We start from the raw sequence: 17915 nt of genomic DNA, 5'->3' as shown, positions 1-17915 counted from the left end.
TGGATAGTCAGCTGTGGCCAAGGGGGCTGGTCACATGTACAAATCTGGCCACCCTGAGGCTGACATCCTAAGGTGTCTTCCACTAATTAACTCTTGTTAATTTTGTGAAACTTCATTGGTTTATGGAATTTAAGGGAGTCAAGGGTCAGCCAGCCAGCACATTCAGTCCCTAGAGAATGCTTGCCATTGAGCCTAATGCAAAGAAGTTGCTTGCATCCTGCTCTCTTAGACACTTTCCTCTGGTTGGTTTCAAAGAGTGAGATACAGAGAAAACTAGCCGTGGCTGGAGGAAGAGGAGGTGATGTAATTTTGTAACTGATGATCCTTCCTATGGCCAGATGGAGGATACAGTCCTCATTTCAACAGAGAAAAGTCATCTGGCTTGGCACAATGGTTCATGCTTGTAATCCCAGCACTTTGGGAGGCCAAGGCAGGCAGATTGCCTGAGCCTAGGAGTTTGAGACCAGCGTGGGCAACAAGGCAAAACTGTCTCTACAAAAAATTAGCTGGGGGTAGTGGCACGTGCCTGTAGTCCCAGCTACCTGGGAGGCTGAGGTGGGAGGATCACCTGAGCTCTGGAGGTCGAGGCTGCAGTGAGCTGTGATCATGCCACTGCTTTCCATCCTGGGTGACAGAGTAAGAACATGACTAAAGAAAAAGTCATCCAGTTTTAGTGTTCTTCAGTTTGACTTGCTTCTATGAGTGTAACCTGGTTTAATTTTGCTAAGACAACAAAAATATGGATGCAATATAGGATTTTGGAATGTTTCACGGCAAAATAATACAACTAATCTCAGAAGAATGTTTGTTAATTATATTCTGTTTATTCCCTATCTACTTCCAAAAAGGATTTAAGGAAGTTTATAAAGGCCAAAAGTGTGAACAATAAAATACAAACGTCAAGTAGCAAAAAGAGGAAAATCGTATTTAAAAATCCTGGCTGATAATTTATCAATATCTATTTGTGGAAAAAAATAAAGTTAGATTTCTAACTTAAACCATTCATCTAAATAAATTCCAAATATAACAAATAGTTAAATATGACTGCTAATCTATAAAGGAACTAGGAAAATACATTTAAGTATTTATCTGTTCTCAGAGCAGAGTGGGAAAGCATTTCTAAGCCCATTAATAAAGAAAGAAACCTTAACGGGATATATTAATAGAGCTGACTACATGAAAATGTAAAACTTTTTGACTTTACAAAGTACCAAAAACAAAATGAAATGGGGAAAATATTTCCAACAGAAATGACAGAGTTGATAATTTCACTATGAATTTTAATAGTTTCATCTGCTGAAAATAACAAAAAGACAAAAATGCCAATGGATAAAGGATATAAAACAAGACATTTTTGAAGAATTAATACAAAAAGCAAATATACATGAAAACATATTAAACAATAAAAAGAAAATGCGAGCTGGATTACTGGCTCACACCTGTAATCCCAACATTCTGGGAGGCTGAGGTGGGTGAATCACTTGAGGTCAGAAGTTTGAGACCAGCCTGGCCAACATGGTGAAACCCCATCTCTATTAAAAATACAAAAAAAATTAGCTGGGCATGGTGGCAGGCACCTATAATCCCAGCTACTCGAGAGGCTGAGACAGGAGAATCACTTGAACCTGGGAGGTCCAGCCTAGGTGACAAAGCAAGACTCTATTTCAAAAAGAAAATGCAAATGAAAACAATGAAGTTATATTTTATACTTCTGATTGGAAAAAAAAACTAGAAAATTATAATGGAGGGCAATTTTGCAATATTTTGAACAGTCTATAAAATGTGCATAACCTTGGACTCAGAAATTTTATTTCCAGAAAGAAGTCCTTGGTAAATAATCAAGATTTGTGTGAAGATTTAGGTACAAAAGATCTATGTTATTTATTCTTTCGTTGAGTAGAAACTATTTTCCAAAGTTTTTAGAATGAATATTTATTACCTTTATAATACAAAAAATGAACTAAAATACTTTATGGTGTGTGTGTGTTTTTTTTTTTTTTGCGACAGAGTCTCGCTCTGTCACTCAGGCTGGAGTGCAGTGGCACAGTCTTGGCTCACTGCAGCCTCCACCTCCCAGGTTCAAGCAATTCTCCTGCCTCAGCCTCATGAATAGCTGGGACTACAGGCATGCGCCACCACATCCAGCTAATTCTTGTATTTTTCTCAGAGACGGGGTTTCACCATTTTGGCCAGGCTGGTCTGGAGCTCCTGACCTCAGGTGATCCGCCCGCCTCAGCCACCCAAAGTGCTGGGATTACAGACGTGAGCCACCGCGCCTGGCGGCTATATTGCTTTTTTGTATCTGTTTTCTTTAATTACGAAGTTTGCATATCAAAAGCAGATTTTTGATGAGTAAAGTAATACTTTTCTCAACTAGTATCTTGCTTTGGAAATATCTGGTGGGCGGAATCAGTAATTTAGTAAAAAGACCAATGAGTCATCAATATTTGTACAAACACTTTTTATTATGAGAGCAACTGAAGGCATTTACTTAGAATTTATTTGCTTTTGTTGTAGACAGAATTTGAACAAGCTATGTTTTCTGCCATCCATCCTACAGCCAGTTGAAGGCAGGTACTTGGTACCAGTGAAGATATGGGAGGGAGCCTGACAGGGGAGGAAAGACAGATGAATTAAAAACAACAATGACAGGCTGGGCACTGTGGCTCACGCCTTTAATCCCAGCACTTTGGGAGGCCGACACAGGTGGATCATGAGGTCGGAGAGCCAGACCATCCTGGCCAACATGGTGAAACCCCATCTCTACTAAAAATACAAAAATCAGCTGGGCGTGGTGTTGTGCGCCTGTAGTCCCAGCTACTCAGGGGGGCTGAGGCAGGAGAATCACTTGAACCTGGGAGGCAGAGATTGCAGTGAGCCGAGCCACTGCACTCCAGCCTGGCAACAGAGCGACACTCCGTCTCAAAAAATAAAAATAATAAAAATAAATAAAAATAAAAAAAAAATGACCAAGAAACAACCACAAGTGCTCACAGAGCACAGCAGTTTTGGGCTAATAATCCTTCACATTGAAATGGCTCCTGAAGGCATGGATAACAATTAAATTTTGATGAAGACCTTGAATCCTTGAATCACCTGGAAAAATTAAAAGCATTTGGTTTCCCTTGTTTTGAAAGGAAGGAGATTAGATAATGCATTTGAAAATTTATATTCAAGATGGTTAAAATAGGGCAAAGTTTGGCATTTAAGTCTTGTAAGCGCTAATTATCTGGAAAAAATACCTGGGTGGGTGAGTGATCAGAATAATGAGATAATGTCCTGTATAAATAATTATTGCAGCGATCTCTGTGGAATTTCATAGCATACATTCAACTTTGAATCAAAAAAAAAAAAAAAAAAAGGGAATTAGGTGACTCCCAGAGAGAGGCAAGTGGGGTGTGGTCTCATGAGATTCTGGTGAACTGATTTCATCTTCTGTTGGCCTCTCTCACTGGGTGATGTTCATGTGGCCTTCTCCCTCTGCCCCCAGGACTGCCCTCCAGATGCAGAAGATTTCAGAGCCCAGCAGTGCTCAGCCTACAATGATGTCCAGTATCAGGGGCGTTACTATGAGTGGCTTCCACGATATAATGATCCTGCTGCCCCGTGTGCACTCAAGTGTCATGCACGAGGACAAAATTTGGTGGTGGAGCTGGCACCTAAGGTACTGGATGGAACTCGTTGCAACACGGACTCCTTGGACATGTGTATCAGTGGCATCTGTCAGGTAAGCACACTTGTCTCCCAAGCCCCTGCTTCGGGGATGTGCCACGCCTACTGTCAATAAACAGAACCCTTCTGTATTTTTGTTCATGCAGATGAAAATATTGCTATTGGCCAGGTACGGTGGCTTACACCTATAATCCCAGTTTTGTATTTTTGTACACCAAAGTGATACAAATTGTATTTGTATCCCAATTTTGTATTTTTGGTACAGATGAGGTTTCATTATGTTGGCCAGGCTGATCTCAAACTCCCTGACCTCAGCTGATTTGCCTGCCTCAGCCTCTCAAAGTGCTGGGATTACAGGCATGAGCCACCGCGCCCGGCCATAGATTAGTGATTCTGTAACTTGAACAAGCATCAGAGTCACCTGGAGGGCTTGTGATAACAGAGTGTTGGGCTCATCCCCCGGAGTTTTCTGATTCAGTACGTAAAAGGGATGGGGCCCAAAGATTTGCATTTCTAACAAGTTCCCTGGAGATACTGAAGCTGTGGGTCTGGGGAATACACTTTGAGAACCACTGTTTTGGAAGAGTAATACTGGAGAGTCTCTTATTAAATTAAGCTTTCTTACTAAAATTAATTCATTGTTTTGGATCTTTGGGCACAATGATTTATTTACTGAAAACTAACATGAATGCATTCCAGCAGATTTTTCAGAGTGGTCTCTGCAGAGCTGTGACAAATGTGACTGAGACATAAACCCCAGTGGCTTTTAATGAGTGTTAAGGATTCAAGGCACTTTAGTCTGGGTATGGTGGCTCACCATGTAATCCCAGCACTTTGGTAGGCCGAGGTGGGTGGATCACTTGAGGTCAGGAGATCAAGACCAGCCTGGCAACATGGTGAAACCCATCTCCACTAAAAATACAAAAATTAGCTGGGTGTGATGGTGTGTGCCTGTAATTCCAGCTACTAGGGAGGCTGAGGCAGGAGAATCACTTGAACCCAGGAGGTGGAGGTTGCAGTGAGCCAAGATCACGCCACTGCACTCCAGCCTGGGTGACAGAGCGAGACTGTCTCAAAAAGAAAAAAAAAAAATTAAAAAGACACTATGACAGGTTGTGAGACAGGAATGGCAGGGAAATTATAGGATTCTGCATCTATTCTTTTGACTTCTGAAAAATATTTTTAAAAAATAATGAATGTATCTAGTATTTCACCTACCCTATTCTGCTCATAACAAAAACAGTAGTAACAACAGCAGATGAGCAACCTGACCACCTACTAAGTGTGGGGCACTACCAGGAGCTTCAGACTTAAAGTGCTCAAAGGTGAACCTTCGTCCTGCTTTTCAAACTAACTTCAACTTTGTTCATCCCTTTATCTAGAAAATGGCTTCTAGTTGCTTATCCCAAAACTTTGACATCATTCTTGCTTTTCTTTCAACGCACACATTTGATCCATTGCCATGTCGTGTCAATTTTCCCTCCAAAGATTACTTTTAATTTAGCATATCTTTCCATCTTTAGTGCCTTTCTTGTAGACTAAGTCCTTATTAGCTAATCTAAACTGCATTAACAGCTTTCTGTTCTGTTCTCCCAGCTCCCACCATGATTCTCTCCATTCTGTTCTTCATACAGCAGCCAAAGTGATTATGTTAAAAGATAATTCAGAGCTTGTCATTCTTGCATTCCCCAAAGCCCTTCAATGGCTTGTCCTTGCATTAGTGATGAAATTGAGGATTCTTGTCTGTCTCCTTTAGGCTCTTCCTACACTATCCACCTCCCTGCCCTTTTAAAACAGACTCAATTTCTTTCTTCTTCTTCTTTTTTTTTTTTAAGAGACAGGGTCTCATCTGTCACCCAGGTTGGAATACAGCAACATGATCATGCCTCATTGCAGACTCATCCTCCTGGGCTCAATTGATCCTCCTGCCTCAGCCTCTCACGTAGCTGGGACTACAGGCATGTGCCATCACACTCAGCCAGTTTTTTGTTTGATTTTTGTAGAGATGGGGGTCTCGCTATGTTGCTCAGGCTGGCCTTGAGCCTCCCAAAATACTGGCATTATAGGCATGAGCCACCATACCTGGCCTGACTCCATTTTTTAGAGCAATTTTAGATTCACAGCAAAATTTAGTGGAAGGTGGAATTTTCCCATAGGACCCCCCTGCTTCCTTAAATGCACAGCCTCCCCTGCTATCAACATTCCCCACTAAAGTTGTACAGTTATTACAGTTGATGTACCTACATTGACACATCATAATCACCCAAAGTTCATAGTTTACATCCGTGCTCACTCTTGGTATTGTAAATTCTATGAGTTTGGACAAATGTATAATGACACGTATCCACTATTATAGTATAATGCAGAGTAGTTTCACTGACCTAAAAATCCTCTATGCTTTGCTCTTTCATCCCTCTCTCCTCGCTAACCCCTGGCAGCCATGGATCTTTTTACCGTCTCCATAGTTTTGCCTTTTTCGGAATGTCATAGAGTTGGAGTCATATAGTATGTAGCCTTTTCGGATTGGATTCTTTCGTGTAGTAATATATTATACATTTAAGTTTCCTCAGTGTCTTTTCATGGCTTGATAGCTCATTTCCTTTTTTTTAATTTAAAAAATTTAAGATAAAAAATTAATTAATGGAATGCTTCACAAATTTGCATGTCATCCTGGCACAGGGGCCATGCTAATCATCTCTATATCATTCCAGTTTTAATATATGTGCTGCCAAAGCGAGCACAATAGCTCATTTCCTTTTAACACTGAATAATATTCCATTGTCTGGATGTACCACAGTTTATTTATCCATTCACCTACTGAAGGACACTTTGGTTGCTTTCTACTTTTGGCAACCAAAAGTAGACTTTTGACAAAAAGTCAAAGCTTACCATGTAATTCTTCCATTTTATAAACTGTCTATTTTTCCCCTTTATTGCCATCAGTTAAGTTTTGGGCTCTTTGACCAAATGATAATAGTAATCCTTCTCAGTGGGATTGTGCTTTTGTTTTCCAAGTTCTTGACAATGATCATGCATTGCTTTTATAATTAAAATGAATTGTTATTAAAAGCAATTTAGGTTGGGCGCATTGGCTTCTGCCTATAATCACAACACTTTGGGAGGCCAAGACAGGAGGATTCCTTAAGCCTAGGAGTTTGAGACCAGCCTGGGCAACATGGGGAAACCTCGTTTCTACAAAAACTTTTTAAAAATTAGCTGGGTGTGTTGGCGCAAGCCTATGGTCCTAGCTACTTGCTACTCAGGAACCTGAGGCAAGAGATTCGCTTGAGTCCAGATGGTCGAGGCTGCACTGAACTATGATTGTACCACTGTACTCCAGCCTATGATAGGGCGAGACCCTGTTTCTAAAAAATATAAATAAATAAAAGAAATTTAGTCTGGCCTCCAGGAGCGCTCTCTGGATAAGGTGATGTTTGGACACTAAGGTTTTGAAAAGTTGAGTAAAAGTTAGATAAACCAAGGTGAGGAAGAGAATGACAAGCAGAAGGGACAGGAATGTAACAGCAGGTGCAGATGTGTTTAAGGGTCCAGGAGTACATTCTGTAGATTTGAGGTGAGAATACCCATGGAATAGTGCTAGGAGATGAGGCTACCAGTGGAGGTGGGAAACCAATCATTAACTTATTCTGAAAGTTGAGAGAGGAGCTGTTTCATAATTTTATAAAGAATTTGGGCTTGTCTTTAGAAAGGTCATTTCAGTGGCAAAGTGGCAGATTATTTGCAGAGGACAGGATCTAGCCAAACAGTAGAAGGTCAAGTATGGGATAACAAGAGCTTAAAATAAGGCAAGAGGTAGGATGAATTAAATGGAGACAAATTCTAAAGATTAAGGATGCATTTTTTTTTGAGATAGGGTCTTGCTCTGTTGTCCCAGGCTGGAGTGTAATGGTGTGGTTACAGCTCACTATATCCTTGAGCTCCTGGGCTCAAGTAATCCTCCCAATTTAGTCTGCACTCCACCCCCAAGTAGCTGGGACTACGGGAATGTTCCACCATGCTAGGATAATTTTTATTTTTTACATTTTTTGTAGAGATCAGGTCTCACTATGTTGTCCAGGCTGATCTCCAACTCCTGGCTTCAAGCAACCTTCCTACCTTGGCCCCCCACAACACTGGGGTTATAGACATGAGCCACTGAGCCTGGCCCTGGAAACAGATTTTTTTTTTTTTTTAATCAAACCATGCTTTATAGCATAGGTACAATTTTTTATTTCTTTTTTTATAGTACTTTTTTAAAAATTATACTTTAAGTTCTAGGGTACATGTGCACAACATGCAGGTTTGTTACGTATATATACATGCGCCATGTTGGCATGCTGCACCGATTAACTCGTCATTTACATTAGGTATACCTCCTAATGCTATCCCTCCCCACTCCCCCACCCCACAACAGGCCCTGGTGTGTGATGTTCCCCTTCCTGTGTCCAAGTGTTCTCATTGTTCAATTCCCACCTATGAGTGAGAACACACAGTGTTTGTTTTTTTGTCCTTATGATAGTTTGCTGAGAATGATGGTTTCCAGCTTCATCCATGTACCTACAAAGGACATGATCACATCCTTTTTTATGGCTGCATAGTATTCCATGGTGTATATGTGCCACATTTTCTTAATCCAGTCTATCATTGATGGACATTTGGGTTGGTTCCAAGTCTTTGCTTTTGTGAATAGTGCCACAATAAACATACGTGTGCATGCGTCTTTATAGCAGCCTGATTTATAATCCTTTGGGTATATACCCAGTAATAGAATGGCTGGGTCAAATGGTATTTCTAGTTCTAGATCCTTGAGGAATCGCCACACTGTCTTCCACAATGGCTGAACCAGTTTACAGTCCCACCAACAGTGTAAAAGTGTTCCTGTTTCTCCACATCCTCTCCATCACCTGTTGTTTCCTGACTTTTTAATGATCGCCATTCTAACTGGTATGAGATGGTATCTCATTGTGGTTTTGATTTGCATTTCTCTGATGGCCAGTGATGAGCATTTTTTCATGTGTCTGTTGGCTGCATAAATGTCTTCTTTTGAGAAGTGTCTGTTCATATCTTTTGCCCACTTTTTGATTGGGTTGTTTGTTTTTTTCTTGTAAGTTTGTTTGAGTTCTTTGTAGATTCTGGGTATTAGCCCTTTGTCAGATGAGTAGATTGCAAAAATTTTCTCCCATTCTGTAGGTTGCCTGTTCACTCTGATGGTAGTTTCTTTTGCTGTGCAGAAGCTCTTTAGTTTAATTAGATCCCATTTGTCAATTTTGGCTTTTGTTGCCATTGCTTTTGGTGTTTTAGACATGAAGTCCTTGCCCATGCTTATGTCCTGAATGGTATTGCCCAGGTTTTCTTCTAGGGTTTTTATGGTTTTAGGTCTAACGTTTAAGTCTTTAATCCATCTCTAATTAATTTTTGGATAAGGTGTAAGGAAGGGATCCAGTTTCAGTTTTCTACATATGGCTAGCCAGTTTTCCCAGCACCATTTATTCAATAGGGAATCCTTTCCCCATTTCTTGTTTTTGTCAGGTTTGTCAAAGATCAGATGGTTGTAGATGTGTGGTATTATTTCTGAGGGCTCTGTTCTGTTCCATTGGTCTATATCTGTGTTTTGGTACCAGTACCATGCTTCTTTGGTTACTGTAGCCTTGTAGTATAGTTTGAAGTCAAGTAGCTTGATGCCTCCAGCTTTGTTCTTTTGGCTTAGGATTGACTTGGCAATGCAGGCTCTTTTTTGGTTCCATATGAAATTTAAAGTAGTTTTTCCAATTCTGTGAAGAAAGTCATTGGTAGCTTGATGGCGTGGCATTGAATCTATAAATTACCTTGGGCAGTATGGCCATTTTCACGATATTGATTCTTCCTATCCATGAGCATGGAATGTTTTTCCATTTGTTGTGTCCTCTTTTATTTCGTTGAGCAGTGGTTTGTAGTTCTCCTTGAAGAGGTCCTTCACATCCCTTGTAAGTAGGATTCCTAGGTATTTTATTCTCTTTGAAGCACTTGTGAATGGGAGTTCACTCATGATTTGGCTCTCTGTTAGTCTGTTATTGGTGTATAAGAATGCTTGTGATTTTTTGCACATTGATTTTGTATCCTGAGACTTTGCTGAAGTTGCCTATCAGCTTAAGGAGATTTTGGGCTGAGACAATGGGGTTTTCTAAATATACAATCATGTCATCTGCAAACAGGGACAATTTGACTTCCTCGTTTCCTAATCGAATACCCTTTATTTCTTTCTCCTGCATGATTCCTCTGGCCAGAACTTCCAACACCATGTTGAATAGGAGTGGTGAGAGAGGGCATCCCTGTCTTGTGCCAGTTTTCAAAGGGAATGCTTCCAGTTTTTGCCCATTCAGTATGATATTGGCTGTGGGTTTGTCATAGATAGCTCTTATTACTTTGAGATACGTCCCATCAATACCTAATTTATTGAGAGTTTTTAACATGAAGGGTTGTTGAATTTTGTCAAAGGCCTTTTCTGCATCTATTGAGATAATCATGTGGTTTTTGTCTTTGGTTCTGTTTATATGCTGGATTACGTTTATTGATTTGCGTATGTTGAACCAGCCTTGCATCCCAGGGATGAAGCCCACTTGATCATGGTGGATAAGCTTTTTGATGTGCTGCTGGATTCGGTTTGCCAGTATTTTATTGAGCATTTTTGCATCGATGTTCATCAGGGCTATTGGTCTAAAATTCTCTTATTTTGTTGTGTCTCTGCCTGGCTTTGGTGTCAGGATGATGCTGGCCTCATAAAATGAGTTAGGGAAGATTCCCTCTTTTTCTATTGATTGGAATAGTTTCAGAAGGAATGGTACCAGCTTCTCCTTGTACCTCTGGTAGAATTCGGCTGTGAATCTGTCTGGTCGTGGACTTTTTTTGGTTGGTAAGCTATTAATTATTGCCTCAATTTCAGAGCCTGTTATTGGTCTATTCAGGGATTCAGCTTTTTCCTTGTTTAGTCTTGGGAGGGTGTATGTGTCGAGGAATTTATCCATTTCTTCTAGATTTTCTAGTTTATTTGCGTAGAGGTGTTTATAGTATTCTCTGATGGTAGTTTGTATTTCTGTGGGATCGGTGGTGATATCCCCTTTATCATTTTTTATGGCGCCTATTTGATTCTTCTCTCTTCTTTATTTGTCTTGCTAGCAGTCTATCAATTTTGTTGATCTTTTCAAATAGACAGCTCCTGGATTCATTGATTTTTGAAGGGTTTTTTGTGTCTCTATTTCCTTCAGTTCTGCTCTGATTTTAGTTATTTCTTGCCTTCTGCTAGCTTTTGAATGTGTTTGCTCTTGCTTCTCTAGTTCTTTTAATTGTGATGTTAGGGTGTCAATTTTAGATCTTTCCTGCTTTCTGTTGTGGGCATTTAGTGCTATAAATTTCCCTCTACACACTGCTTTAAATGTGTCCCAGAGATTCTGGTATGTTGTGTCTTTGTTCTCGTTGGTTTCAAAGAACATCTTTATTTCTGCCTGCATTTCGTCATGTACCCAGTAGTCATTCAGGAAGCAGGTTGTTCAGTTTCCATGTAGTTGAGCGGTTTTGAGTGAGTTTCTTAATCTTGAGTTCTAGTTTGATTGCACTGTGGTCTGAGAGACAGTTTGTTATAATTTCTGTTCTTTTACATTTGCTGAGGAGTGCTTTACTTCCAACTATGTGGTCAATTTTGGAATAAGTGCAATATGGTGCTGAGAAGAATGTATATTCTGTTGATTTGGGGTGGAGAGGAAACAGATCTTTTATGGCTGGATGTTTGGTTGGATGTGGGGAACGAGAGAATGATATTTAGATTTCTGATATCATGGTTAAGTAGATAGATAGTGAGACCATTCATCAAGACAAAATATTGGGTGAGAACCAGCGGCATGGGGCAAGGGTGATGAGCTGGGTGTGCCTGTGAATATCTAAGTTGATATATGAATTTAGAGGTTAGGAGAGAAATCTAGACTAGAAATATACATCTGGGGCTGGCACATGGTTAAATCTAATGATCTAATGTCATTGGCGACTGAGTAAGAAGGACAGGTTATACTCTCAAGTACAGAGTCCTGGTGCCCATAATTGAAGGAACAAGCACAGGGAGAGGTGCCCCTGATGGGGACTGAACAGAATAGCTTTCTATATAGTAGCGAGACCATGAAAAACAGAAGATAAGGGTGGGTGAGCATTTAAGAAGTCAGGTTAGCAGTGGCACATACTTCAGAGAAGTCAAGAGCAGTAAGAACTGAAATCCACCCACTTCATTTTGACTAAAGATCACTGGCAACAGCTGGCGCAGCCTCAGTGCTGATGTTGGACTAGGCGCTGGCAGGGGATGCAGGATGTATTAGTTTCCTGTGGCAGCTGTGACGAATTACCACAAATTTGGTGGCTTAAAACAACAGAAGTTTATTCTCTCACACTTCTAGACGCCAGAAGTTTAAAATCAGGGTATCAGCAGGGTTGGTTCTTGGCTGGAGGCTCTGAGGGAGAATCCATTCCTTGCCTCTCTTCCAGCTTCTGGTGCTGGAATTTGGGCTTGTCTTTAGAAAGAGCCCATTTGCAGGAGCCCAGACTGGGAGCAGCAGGTGGGCAGGATGGAGGGAAAAGAGGAGGGTGGGTGACTTTAAAACGTAAGCTTCATTAACTTTCTGGTAAATCCATGAATGAACAACAATATATGTTGCCAAGTGGGTGGGTGGGTGGAGTATTGATTTAGACGTAGAAATATACAACTAATGAAGTAAAGTTTGGGCTAATCAAAAGAGTTGATAGGCAGAAACAAAGGGGACAGATTTTTGTGCCAATGATTTTTGGTGTTCCTTGCTTGTGGAAGCATCACTCTAATCTCTGCCTTCATCTGCACCTTACCTCCTCTTGTCTATCTCTATGTTTTCCCCTCCTTTCGTAAGGACACCTTCATATTATTTCATCTCAACATCCTTAATTACATTTGCAAAGATGTTTTTCCACATATGGTCACATTCACAGGATCTGGGTGCCATGTCTTTTTTTGGGGGGAGTGCACAATTCAACCCACTACACATGGTTAGGAATGAATAGGCTGAAATGAGTAGGGATGTTGAGCATAAACCCACCTTTCAAAAAGTATGAATCAGAAGAATAGAGGGAAAGATACAACTACAGCCAGAGGGGATGTCAGGTCCAGGAAGAATGTCTTCAAGATCAGAGATACTTGGAAAAGCACTGGAGCAGATGCAGTTTTTAGGGTACCTGAAGCATATATAATTAGAAGGGCCCTCTTTATTTATTAATTTTTAAGACAGTCTCTCGCACCCAGGCTGGAGTGCAGTGGTGCTATCATGGCTCATTGCAGCCTTGACCTCCTGGGCTCAAGTGATTCTCCCATCTCAACCTCTGGAGTAGCTGGGACCACATGTGTGCCACCACTGGCTAATTTATGGCAGATTCTTACATAGAAATCCTTCCCAGTTGCAGCCCAGCTTCCCCTCCCCACCTCAAATACTTCAGTTCCCCGCAACTCTAAGCATTTGTGGGAGCCCAGACTGGGAACAGCAGGTGGGCAAGACAGAGGGAAAAAGAGAGAGTGGTTGACCCTGAAACTTAGGCTTCATTAACTTCATGGTAAATCCATGAATGAGCAAGGATATATGTTGCCAGGCAGGTGGGAGTGGAGTATTGACTGAGAGGTAGAAATATACAAGGAATGCAGTGAAGTTCCTGGGCTCTTCAAAGGAGCTGACAACAGAAACAAAGGAGACAGATTGCTCTTGGACAAGGAGGAGGGACACCTTTTCCTTTGAGGCAGGTAGGAAGTGGGAAATATGGGCCACTGATCAGTTTGGTATGGGAATGGACAGGAAGGTGAGATAGTGTTTGATGGCCTCAATTGAGTGAAATATAAAGCAAAGGCATCTAATCAGAATGAGGGGGCAGGATTTTGAGGAGGAATGAGAAATTTGAAGATGCTCTGAGGAAAATGGAGATGACAAAATATGGTTAGAGAACAGTGCCTTATGCAACTAGAGGGAGTAGAAAACCATTGCCTTTGGCATAGTTGGTGTGTGAAGCTAAGGTCACTTTGCCTTTGGGTCAAGGTCATGGACCTGCTTGGTGGCTTCCTGTGATGGATAGCTGTGATCAGGACTGTGTAGACTTCAGATTTAGAGAGAACTGCATTCAGATTTGATTTCTGCAACTAATTAACTGAAGACCACTTGGCAAGTCCCTTACCATCTTTCCTTTTCATCAGGTAAAAAGGAGGTATTATCCTCCTTGTAGGTCCTGTTTTGAATTCATTCTTCCACAAACCAACATTCTAAGTGCCCAGCACAATAGCTGACACACAAGAGGCCTGCAGTCAACATGAGCTCCCCTTCCCGCGTTTACCGTTCTGCTCACTACTCACCACCCCCTGTTCTTATTAATGGTCTAAGTTCAGTTGCTTAGTTGACTCCAGGAGTTTCCAGGGTTTAAAGGGGCTTGCAGGATAAAGGTGGTTTCAGTATGAATTAGTGCATTTTAAATGAGTGCTTCTAATCACGTTTTTGTGATTCTACTGAGTAAGCCAGTTCTTTGGGTGTTGAGGAGTGATACCCTGGTTGCTGAAAGCTGGATGCTCTTTTGGCTAGGTGATTTGAATTAAATAATTATATGTTCTTCCTCAGAAGTGACTCAGACACTTCTTGGTAGAATTCAGTATCTTTCCTTCAACAGGATAATGTTCACATAAATTTCCTTTCTTGTGCCACGTGGCCATGGGCATCAGTTAGGCAGATTCAGTTTCTGGTGAGGGCCTACTTCCTGCTTCCTGGTGATTCTTTCTGCTTGCCCCAGAATCACTGATGTGAGCCATAATGACTACTTGGCATAGACTACACATAAGTCTTGTAAATGTCTGTATAGTTTTCTCATTTAAATGAACATGTCACAGTGCTCTTGGGAACAACTTTCCATTAGCCTGAGCACAGCAGACAGCCTGAGACAGTGGTGCTCACTGAATGAAATTTGCTTCTACTTTGGAGGTCTGATTTGTATTAGAGGCACGACCTGGTTGGTACCAGCTCTGCAGACCAAGTTTGATTTGTCATTCATGTTTATTGAATTCCTTGATAGCTGTGCAGATGAAGAAACCACTTAGAATTTAGAATAAAAATAAAAATAATAGCAACTAACACTGGGTGCTTAGCCCAGGTATCAGGCATTGTGGAAGCCCTTTACTGTTAGCTCATCATAATCCTATCAAGTAGGTACAGTATTTATTCCCCACTTTGTTGATAAGGAAACTAGAAATTGAAGAGGCTAAGTAAATTGCCCAAATTGTAGAGTATCTTAGTCAGTTTGGGCAGCTGTCACTAGCTACCATAGACTGGGTGGCATATTAACAACAGAAATTTATTTTTTACAGTTCTAGAGGCTGGGAAGTCCAAAATCAAAGTGCTGGCAGATTCGGTGTCTGGTGAGGGTCTGCTTCCTGCCTCCTGGTTCATAGAGGCTGTGTCCTCACATGGCAGAAGGGATGAGGGAGGTATCCAGGGTATTTTTTATAAGGATACTAATCCTATTCATGAGGGCTCCACCCTGATGACCTAATCACCCCCAAAATGTTTCACCTCCTAATACCATCAACTTGAGGGTTAGGTCTCTGCATATGAATTTTGGGTGTGGACACATTCAGTCTATAGCACATAGCTAGGAAGTGGTAGAGCTGGAATTTGAACCCAGGCAACCTAATTCCAGAATCCAATTCCTTAATTATTGGGCTATACTGATGATACTTTTTGTATTGGTACAAGTGTAGCTGAAGTTTGTAACTGAAAATGAGATATAATTCGGTAAAGAACAGTCAGTTCAACAGATGATTCATGCTTAGATGGCTTAGTACAGGGATTAAAACTCAAATGTCTACATACTGCCCCAGAGAGAAACTGCCCGGATGTAGTCACATTGGCTGGTGACTGTAGTGGTGAACTGGAGGATACATGCTCATTGTGAAGGGAGCAACTATGTATAAACATGTCGGAAGTTTTGTTTTGTTTTTGTTTTTGTCAAGAGAAGCCGGAAAACTGGATTTGAATGTGAAACTTCCAGTTTTAAAAATCATCTTCCTGTTAATAACCGTGCTTTATCCATTAATGGTTAAATTATAGTCCTGTATAGTATAGGCTGGGTTTTCCTGCAGTAACCAACAACACCCAAAGCTCAGTAGCTTAAAACAATTAAAGGTTACTTCTTGCTGATGCTACTTGCCCAACAGTGGTCGACAGGAGCCTCAGCTCTTAGAACGTCTCGGAGACTCAGGCTGAGGTAGGCTTTATTTGGACACATTTTTTACATAATAACTGCAATAGTGCAAGGGGAACATGAGACTCAGACACTGACCCTTAAATCTTCTTATAGAAGTGACACAGATCAATCACTTAGACTCATATTTCATTGGCCAAAGTTAGTTAATACCACACCTAACTTCAAAGCGGGTGGAGAAGTGTAGACCTTCTGTGGGCTGAAAGAAGCAAAATATTTTTGAGTATCCCCACTGACTACCACAGCTCCATATACTCTGATTTTTAAGGCAGAAATGTCAGATTTTTCCCCCAAGTTAGATTCCAATTTGCAGAGATTTCAAACAGTTGATTTAAAAAAAAATTGTTTTGTTCTTGAATGATTAAATTTGACTGCTCTGAAAAATTCATATTTTGCTTCATTTGGACTAGTGCCACTTATTTAAGTATTATCATCTTTTAGCTGATTAGGAAATCATATGCAGGAACTGTGAAATAATTTTTAGCTGAAGTGATGATTTATAGATGAATATTTATTCCAAAAAGCACTACTCATATATTTTAAATATTTGTTTATGTCATCCACTATCTTGTGTAACTTGTCTCATTAACTACACTGTAAGGTAAGAATCTTACGTTATTAATTTATACTCTGTAGTGTCTGGCAGTATAGAAAATGGTTATTTAATAGATGTTAATAAATTTTATTGATATATCTGTCAATTAGTAGTTAATAAATCACTATAATTAGAGATCATGACTTCAGATGATGTCATAGAAGTTGGAAACACTTCAGGCTATTTTTTAGAAGTTGCTTATTGTTGGGCCATGCGCAGTGGCTCACGCCTGTAATCCCAGCAGTTTGGGAGGCCAAGGCAGGCAGATCACGAGATCAGGAGATGGAGACCATCCTGGCTAACACAATGAAACCCTGTCTCTACTAAAAATACAAAAAATTAGCCGGGCGTGGTGGTGGGCGCCTGTAGTCCCAGCTACTCGGGAGGCTGAGGCAGGAAAGTGGCATGAACCCAGGAGGCAGAGCTTGCAGTGAGCTGAGATCGCACCACTGCACTCCAGCCTGGGCGACAGAGCGAGACTCTGTCTCAAAACAAAACAAAACAAAACAAAACAAAAGTTGCTTATTGTTGATTATGATGCGATATGAAAGCCAAAATTCAGTAGCCCCTCAATTTCAAAGGCATTTCTGGCTTATTCCTTATGAATCACAAGGCAAGACTTTCTTTTCAAATATCATTTTTCTGTGATGTGTTCACGTGCTTTATTTTGCTATAATATTTGGATGAATTGTAACTTAAAAAAAATTATGAAGCAAATATCAGTGCTCAGGGAGGTATTCAATTGCCCGAGATCTTGCAAGGCCTTAAACACTCTTCAAAACAAGCCCCTCCTAGCTCCTAAGCCCACGCCCTTCCTGGATGACCAGATAGAGAGTGATTCTTATTCTCATGAAATGCAGAGTGCTCAGGGACATGAATGTGTGAGGACAGAGTTTGGCCCAGGAGCAGTGTTTCTATAATTTAATAGTGGTATTACTCCCCTTGGAGAAAGTTGCATGAACACAAGTTACTCATTGATTGAATCTTGACCATGCAAGTGTGTTTCCAAAATCAATCACTCTTAAGTTGTTCCACATGTAGTTGTAAATATTAATTTAATGGCCTGTGTAACTGGGCTTTTATTGTTGTCTATCTGCTGATACTTAAGGTAGAGGAAGTTGTAATGCAGTGTTAAGATTCTGAGTCAGATAACTTGGGTTTTAAAACCATTACCAACATTATATACTAGCTGTGTAATATTGGCAAATCATTTACTCAGTAATGTTTAGATTCCTTATTTATAAAATAGAGTTAAAGGTATCACCTACATCATAAAATTGCTCTGAAGATTAAATGAAATAATGTGTACAATATTCATGGCATAATGCCAGGTACATGCTAAGTATTCAATACAAATCAGCAGTTATTAATATTGTAT

At 40.5% G+C, this 17915-nt stretch overlaps 1 protein-coding gene and 1 non-coding gene across 11 annotated transcripts in view; one reads left to right on the top strand and one right to left on the bottom strand.

Moving 5' to 3' along the window:
• ADAMTSL3 (ADAMTS like 3) overlaps positions 1 to 17915 on the top strand; it is a 388887-nt gene that overhangs the window by 160761 nt on the left and 210211 nt on the right. For all 10 annotated transcript variants that reach the window (XR_010123993.1, XR_010123994.1, XM_054451684.2 and 7 more), the window contains one exon: positions 3491 to 3727. Coding sequence is in view for 8 of the 10 variants with exons in the window: in XM_054451684.2 (XP_054307659.1) it covers positions 3491 to 3727 (237 nt within the window). In the remaining 2 variants the exon portion in view is untranslated. The remainder of the gene's footprint in view (positions 1 to 3490; positions 3728 to 17915) is intronic.
• Positions 6307 to 6413, bottom strand: LOC129014962 (U6 spliceosomal RNA). Its single transcript, XR_008494474.1, has one exon. It is a non-coding gene; the product is annotated as a U6 spliceosomal RNA (small nuclear RNA).

The sequence above is a fragment of the Pongo pygmaeus genome, chromosome 16 (assembly GCF_028885625.2).
Source record: "Pongo pygmaeus isolate AG05252 chromosome 16, NHGRI_mPonPyg2-v2.0_pri, whole genome shotgun sequence".
NCBI lineage: Eukaryota > Metazoa > Chordata > Mammalia > Primates > Hominidae > Pongo > Pongo pygmaeus.
Note: the sequence above shows the minus strand (reverse complement) of the source record. Positions and strands in the feature narration are given on the sequence as shown.